The sequence below is a fragment of the Mizuhopecten yessoensis genome, unplaced genomic scaffold, assembly GCF_002113885.1.
Source record: "Mizuhopecten yessoensis strain PY_sf001 unplaced genomic scaffold, ASM211388v2 scaffold10373, whole genome shotgun sequence".
In the NCBI taxonomy this organism is placed as follows: domain Eukaryota; kingdom Metazoa; phylum Mollusca; class Bivalvia; order Pectinida; family Pectinidae; genus Mizuhopecten; species Mizuhopecten yessoensis.
Window position 1 is genome coordinate 5,887 of NW_018408514.1, and position 8,378 is coordinate 14,264.

General features: G+C 38.7%; 1 protein-coding gene across 1 annotated transcript; it reads left to right on the plus strand.

Annotated features, from left to right (window-relative positions):
* Positions 1-7,009: 7,009 nt before the first annotated feature.
* Positions 7,010-8,195, plus strand: LOC110460371 (E3 ubiquitin-protein ligase TRIM56-like; the record flags this gene model as incomplete). The annotated part of the gene is made up of 1 exon (XM_021513244.1): positions 7,010-8,195. A coding segment is annotated over exon 1 (1,186 nt), but the record flags the coding sequence as incomplete, so codon positions are not given.
* Positions 8,196-8,378: the final 183 nt, after the last annotated feature.

An 8,378-nucleotide genomic window follows, 5' to 3' on the forward strand; every position in this document is an offset into this window, starting at 1 on the left:
TGCAAGGCCACTAGCTATATAGTCTCGCGTTTTATAATTGAAATGTCCACGCTGATTAACTCATGTAAGGGCGTGCATATTACCAACAGTGGTACATTTGCTAAACTATCTGGTTAAAATGGTACAACTTAGGAGGCACATACGCGTCACCTTTAAATTTAATTTAAAATTATCATACTTATAAGTACAGCATATCATCTCATTCTGGTACGTACAACGTATGCGCCTGGATTTACTGTTTAGATAACATTCAGGGACATGTACAAGTCTACTGTTAGTGGTCTGTTTAAATGTTTATGTAAGACAGAGTTTATATTGGTGATTGTGATTTTGACTTAGAAACAATACAAACATATGTTTGATATAAATAAGATTGACAGATATTTAAATATTTGTATGAATAACATTGAATTAACGATATCCGATTTTGAAAGATATAACCGGATTCAGTCTCTCCGTTACACGAACTCGTTGTATTAGATTACCGTTGGGTGTTCCGATAAGGAAGCTATATATATACTAATTACTGAAACATGTCGTAACATTCGCGTACATAGAGGGTGTAACATGCCCTGTATGGAATCACAGCTTATCGAAGACATCGTAGTTTGGGTAAGTCATGTTCCACGTATACATTGCAATAATACTTAGGTACTCTACTGTTATAGGAATAGTCTAATACAAATACACTTATATTTAATTATTGCCGACAGATCATGCTTGACTAATGGCTCGACTTTAGCGGATAAGCCTTTTGATTAACGTAACTTGTTTATAGTTGATGAACCAAAACTGAATTGCAAATTTCAAATCATTTACCGTAAAAACACTGTACTTCAGATGAGATTTCTGAAATTCTCATATCGAAAATGAAAGTACAAACCATGAAGATTCCGTGAATTACATGACAAAAGGAACGCCACACAACGGCTCACACACTTAGAGGCTTATGTTGTACGATAAGGAAAGTTACGTAGCTTGTATCCTGCGTTTGATTTTGTTTTTTTTGTAGTCAGTGTAAATTTATCAAATATGGGTTGAATCAACACACAATTGGACATTGAATCCATACCTCCTGTGGCAAATGTCAGCCATTTATAGTGACACTAGCTACCTGTTACTATGAAATGAAGGGAATGATTTGTTCTTTGCACTGATGGTCAAATTGTATGAAGAACTATCAAGTTATTTTAGCTCACCTGCCCGAAGGGCAAGTGAGCTTATGTCATGGTGCGGCGTCCGTCGTCGTCCGTCAACTTTTCCTTTAAACAACTTCTTCTGAAGAACGGCCAGGCCTAGAGTCATGATATTTGGCTGAAAGCTTTGTTTGTAGAAGCCTGACAAAGTTTGAGAATGAAAATGACCTTGACCTACTTTCAAGGTCACATGGGGTCAAATCTGTCAAACTTTTAAACGACTTCTTCTGAAGAACTAAAAGGAATAAAATCTTGATATTTGGCTGGTGGCTTGTTGGTATAAAGCACTACAAAGATTGAGATTGAAAATGACCTTGACTTCTTTCAAGGTCACAGGGGTCAAAATGTCAAACACTTCAAACGACTTCTTCTGGAGAAAATAAAATGTAAAGAATCTTTAAATTTGGCTGATTGCTCCCTGGGAAAAAGTCCTACAATGTTTAAGAATGATGATGACTTTGGTCTACTTTCAAGGTCACGATTGATCAACTCAACTTTCAAAGTCACAGGGGTCAAATGTGTCAAACAAAGAATTGAAAGGTATAGAATCTTCATATTTGGCTGGTAGCTTTCTGGGATAGAGCCAAACAAAGTTTAAGATTAAAAATGACCTTGACCTACTTTCAAGGTCACAGCAGTCAAATAAGTGAAACGCTTTAAACAACTTCTGCTGAAGAACTAAGAGGTATAGAATCTTCATATTTGGCTGGTGGCTTCCTAGGATAGAGCCCAAAAAAGTATGAGAATGAAAATGTCTTTGACCTACTTTCAAGGTCACAGAGGTAAAATATGTCAAACACTTCAAATGACTTCTTCTGAAGAACTGAAAGGCATAAAATCTTTATATTTTGCATGTAGCTTCTTTAGCTTGAGCAAGACAAAGTTTGCGAATGAAAATGTCATTGACTTAATTTCAGGGTCACAGGGGTAGTACAGTATAATATTTAATGAGAATATTTTGCTATGGATGCTTAAATATACACGCCCTCTGGGCCTCTTGTTTAAAATGCATGAAGGTTTCCCGCTTTCAATGTCACAGAGGTCAAATTTGTTAAATTCTTTAAAAACTTCTTCTGATTTATCAAGAAATTTAGGTGTTGGAGTTTGACTTACCATATGCTCATATCATTGGGTACCATTTTTTCAAATAAATTACTTTAATCTACTTCAAAGTCACAGGGTACATGTATGTTTAAACCTTCAAAAAACTCTTTCGAATATATAAGAGGCATAGAGTGATGATTTTAGGCATGTATCAGGGTAGTTGGATAAACGCTTACCAACCAATTTTGATTACCCCCACCGTTTCCTGGGAAGAGGGGGGGGGGGGGAGGGTAGGGAGGTATAGGTTTGGGCTTCGTCCCGCCGTCCTCCCCCGTATTCCGTCCATCCAAAGAGTTTGTCCGGGTCAGCTTATTTTATTTCTACCTGGAGTAACCAGATTTGGTATTTGGTGAAGGAGTGCAGAGTACAAGAAGAACATCAGTGTGATCTATGGTTTGACGTCTTACCTCAGCCTTTGAAAAAGTTTGGCAGGGCTATACTATCTATACTTTCCCAATGGGGCTACCAGACTTGCTAGCCAGTACATGTTTAGATGCCATAGTACAGGGTTTGAGAAGTAGGTCGGTTTGAACGCGGACTTAGATAGCAATCTAAATTGCCTATTCTGTACAAGGATACTATTTTACAGTGCAATCATCCGGAGATAGGTGAACAGGTGGATAGGTAAATAAAGAAATCACTATCGATGGGGGACTATGGACTATGGACCGCCTCCCTATACTTTGCCAGGTTCAAATAAATGACCTTAACCCAATTTAGAGGTCACAGAGGTAAAACTTGTTAACACATTTAGACGACCTTCTCTGAATAATAAAGGAGGCCATTTTTAAGCGGCAAAAACTGTTGGAAATTATTTCTACGTTAAAAACTCACATTAATCAAAGAGATATGTATGCAACTCCATAGCTTCAATCTGTTAATGCGAATATACTATGTTCTCTTTTTGCTTCCGTATAGAGAAACCCCCGGGGAAGCCTTTCATGTCATTTTGCTTCGCAGATTGCTTTCCGTGCAATAATTAAATTTTAAATTGTGTATTACGATTACGTGAAGATTTCTCGATTTTCAAGCTAAAATATAGGTATACATGTATGTTATCAAAGTGCATGAGCGCTAGCGCATAATGATTTGTTTGCTTGCAAAGCTGTGTCATTCAAATCGATCATAAATATCATACAAAAACAGTTCAATACTTACATTTACGTTTTCTCTGCCTTTTATGTTCTTTTTAGCCCACCATCATCTGATGGTGGGCTATTCAAATCCCCCTGCGTCCGTGGTCCGTCGTCCGCCGTCCGTCGTCCGTCCGTAAACAATTCTTGTTATCGGTATTTCTAAAGAAGTACCAGAGGGATCTTTCTCAAATTTTATATGCAGGTTCCCCTTGGTCCTTAGCTGTGCAGGGCAACTTTTGAGACTGATCGGATAAACAACATAGCCGTCAGGCAGCCATCTTTTTGATTTTGATATTGAAAGTTTGTTATCGCTATTTCTCAAGAAGTACTAGAGGGATCTTTCTCAAATTTTATATGTAGGTTCCCCCTGGTCCTTAGCTGTGTAGGGCAATTTTAGAGACTGATCGAATAAACAACATGGCCGACAGGCAGCCATCTTGGATTTTGATAGTGAAAGTTTGTTATCGCTATTTCTCGGGAAGTACGGGAGGGATCTTTCTCAAATATTAAATGTAGGTTCCCCTTGATCCCTCGTTGAGTATGTTATATTTTGAGACTGATCATAAAAACAAAATGGATTAAAAGAAGAACTAAACAGATCTTTCTCATATTGCAATGATCGAATCTATTTCTTTCACATTAAGTACTGTACTAGTAAATATGTGAAATGACAAACTCACTTTGAAGGTTGGTTTTCATACACATCAGTATTAAGTTTAGATCAAAAGTTACCTCAAGGTGCATTTACTGTTAACATGACTCGATCAAACAGATAAGAGGAAAGAAGAGAAAATATCGAACTGACAAAGAACTAATGAAGATGGTACAAAGTTGGGCGCCAAGATCCCTCTGGGATCTCTTGTTTTAACTTACAATTTATATTCAATATTTCAAATTCCCGGCTTATCGACAGTTCACACAAATTCGTTCCCTCCTGGAGGGAGTTATTTTTGGAAGTTGAAGGAGTAGAGAGAAAAGTTTGAATTTGTGAAGAATCCAGGCGTGAATTTATATGTTGATTGTATGAGAATCTGACTACAGTCGGTAGATCCTACAAAAGCCTCGTTATTTGACATATCGTCAGTAACTGATAGCGTTTGAAGTGAGTGATCTTGCGACGTAGCACAGGGGTTAGTTACAAATGTCTGAAATACACATGCCTTGTGTATGTTTATGTGTGCTGTGGCTCATATCGCTAAGATTTATGTCTCGTGGTAAATGGTATTTAAAGTCCCATCAACGACACATCTTTCAAATAGCCTATATAGTGACAATGCCATGCAAATGTAAATATATATATATAACACCGGTAATTACCTATAATATTTACACTAATTACTAATGTTGTTTGTAAACAAACTGGGCATCATGTACGTTTTGTATTGTCATACAATATATGCAACATTATTTGCAGGCTCCTCACACATAGATTAAATTTGAAGAAGATTCAGGTTTTTAGCTCACCTGCCTGAAGGGCAAGTGAGCTTATGCCATGTCGCAGCGTCCGTCCGTCAACTTTTAGTTTAAAACGCTACTTGTCCTGAACGGCCCAATAGATTTTGACTAAATTTTGTTAGAAGCATCGTTGGGGGAAGGGGAACAAATTTTGTATAAATGGTGGGTGTGCCCCCCCCCCCCCCTGGGGGCTGAGGGGCAGGCACCAATAGGGGAAATATAGCAAATTCTTTAAAATTCTTGTTCTTCTGTAGGAATAAAAGGATTTAATCCATATTTGGTCAGAAGCATCCTTGGGTGAAGGGGGACCAATTTTGTATAAATGGTTGGTGTGGCCTCCCTTGGGGCTAAGGGGAGGGGCCCAATAGGGGAAATATAGCAAATTCTTTACAATCCTTCTCCTTCTCTAGGAATGAAAGGATTTGTTCCATATTTGGTCAGGAGCATCCTTGAGGGAAGAGGAACCAATTTTGTATAAACCATGGGTCTGGCCCCTCAGGGGCCTAAGGGGCGAGGCCCAATAGGGGAAACATAGCAAATTATTCTTCTTCATCTGTAGGAATGAAAGGATTTGATCCATATTTGGTCAGAAGCATCCTTTGGCGAGGGGGAACAAAGTTTCTATAAATGGTGGCTCTGGCCCCCTGGGGCTTAGGGGCGGGGCCCAATAGGGGAAATAGACGTAAATCTTCAAAATCCTTCTTCTTCGGTAGGAATGGCAGGATTTTGTCCATATTTGGTCTGAAGCATTCTTTGGTGAAGGGGAACCAATTTTTTATAAACGGTGTGTCTGATCCCGCTGTAGGCAGAGAGGTGGGGCCCAATAGGGAAAATAGAGGTAAAACCTTTAAAATCCTTCTATCATAGGGATTAGGGGATTTTATCCTAATTTAGTGATAAGCTTCCTTTGGTGACGGTGACTCAATTTTGTATAATTGGTGGGTATGACCCCCGTAGTGCATAGGGGTGGGGCTCTGTTTGAAGTTTGTTCTCTATATCTCAAGTACTGGATGGATCTTTCTGAAATTTCATATGTACTAACAGCACCTACCATGGAGTGCTATATATTTACTTCATACCAATTACTTTAATTATATTCAGGTGAGCGATACAGGCCCTCTGGGCCTCTTGTTTTGTTATTGCCAGGCAAAAGTTTGTATTAAAACGACTCAAGCGAAACAGTTTAGGAATTAGCCATGGCCTTTGATTTCGTAAGACTACCCGTGCAACTATATACACATCAGCTAAATGTACACAATGATGTGTGGGTATAAATAAAGAACCCTGCATTTTGAAACAATACCAGTGCTATATGCGCATCCAACTCCTTTGTAAAAAAACTCTTATAAAGAACAAGAAACGAAATATGATGTTTGACCTGCAGAATTCTGTGAAGAAATTCTATAATGCCTGTTCCAATTGATGACCTTGACATACTATCAAGTTGTGTAGGGCTAAAATTAGTAACATCTATAAATAAATCCATTTGATGATGATGATATATGACTAGTAACATGCTATAACGAAGAGCAATGCGGTTTATTCAAATACGATAAGCCTTCACCAACTTTCAAAGTTACAAATGTGAAATGTGTTTAATTTTTGTTCAACTTTTGTATGATTAAGAGGCGTAGAGCATGGTTGTTGGCCTAAAGTATGCTTGGTTGAAAGTCTGTCAAGATTGTTCCATCGAATGGCATCAACGTTCTTTGTAGGTAACAGGGTTCAAAATTGTTAAAAATCTTATCAATTTCGTCAGAGACCCACCAATAGACCTACGCCTAGAAAATTACCATATGGCCTGTAGCTCACTGATGTGAAGTTCTCGAGATGAGAATGAATAACCTAGATATACTTTAAATGTCACATTGATTCAATGGGTTGAAATGTTCCAAAGAAGATCAATAAGTTTAAGTGTAATTCAATATTCCTCCAAAGATCGTTGATGTGTAATGATATTTAGCCTATTTGAATAAATTCGTCCTCTACCATTTTAAAGCTCAGAGCTTGGAGATGAACGGAAATTTCCAACAAACCAATAAAACATCTCCTTTTACAGTATGAGTAATGAAGTATTTGTTATAAATTTCAGGAGAATATAGGACGAATCCCAACAACATGGCTGAAGGTGGGCCTCTACCAGGTGATCACGTGAACAAAGACAATACTGCCTTATTGGCCGATCAACTTCTCGAATGTCCTATTTGCATGGAACAGATGCGGAAAGCGAAGTCCCTTCCTTGTTTACATTCCTTCTGTGAGGAATGTCTTAGTACCTACATCGTCACAGACTTGTCTGGTGAGATGGCCGCCATGACGTCAATCCCCTGCCCTGTATGTAGGAAGATCACATCGCCTGTCAACCACTCTGAGGGTAAAGAGATGTGGGCACAACATTTTCCTGCTAACAATTTAATTCAGCATTTGACCAAACAAAAAGAAATGGCGGGTACTCCACTTTATTGTGGCCCTTGCAAGAAGACGAAAAATAAGGAAACACCAGCAAAGTTTCTGTGCAGAGGATATGAGAAATTGTTTTGCGAACACTGTAAGATTAATTTCCATGATATCGTCCACGATGTATGTGACATTGTAAATCTCAATGAGGCAAATCATGACGTGACAAGGGGAAAACAATCGGCAATAACATGTTCGAAACACAATTTGATGATGGACTATCATTGTGAGAATCATAAGCAAATCGGATGCAAGAAATGTATCATCACAGAGCATCGGCAATGTGACGAAGTAACGACAATCAAGGAGTATTGTGAAACGAAGAAGAATAACTTAAGGCTTGATGACATGGAAAGGTCTCTCACAAAAGCAGCCAACTGCATAGAGTTAATGGTAAACGCTTTTGACCAACAGGTAGAATCTTTGCAGCGATGTCAGGATGTTGGTTTAAGCAGTATTTCAGATCACCGACAGAGAATCAACACATATCTCGATAAGAAACAGGAGGAGATAACTCAAGAAATGATTTCAAAATGCAAAGCTGAGAAAGCCAAGGTTGATTTATCTAAGCAGAAGTGTAGCCGACTGAGGGTCGCTATTCAGAACACAAAGGAAGCATCACAGACGGCCTTGCGGATGGAAGACCACCTGGGGATGATACAACTGTTCCATAGAGGTCAGACAGAGATCGGGGCTTGTAATGACCTTATTGACGATATCTTTTATCCATTGAAGTCAGTATCTATAAACCACGACCTGAACACCAACCTGTTTACAACAAACCCAAGCACTACTTTGCCTTTGGGAAGCATTCTCGCAAAGGAGCAACCATTTAGCATACCTGACGGTATTGGGTTAATACAAAATGTCGACTCGCTATCTGATAGTCGCGCCAAAAAATTACGAACATGCATGATTAAGATTCCGTCAGATCAAAATGATTGTGAAGCGCACGGAATTTTATTGATGCCGACTGGAAACATCGTTGTTACAGGGGTGTCAGCGTTTCAGTTGACAAACGGAATGGAAT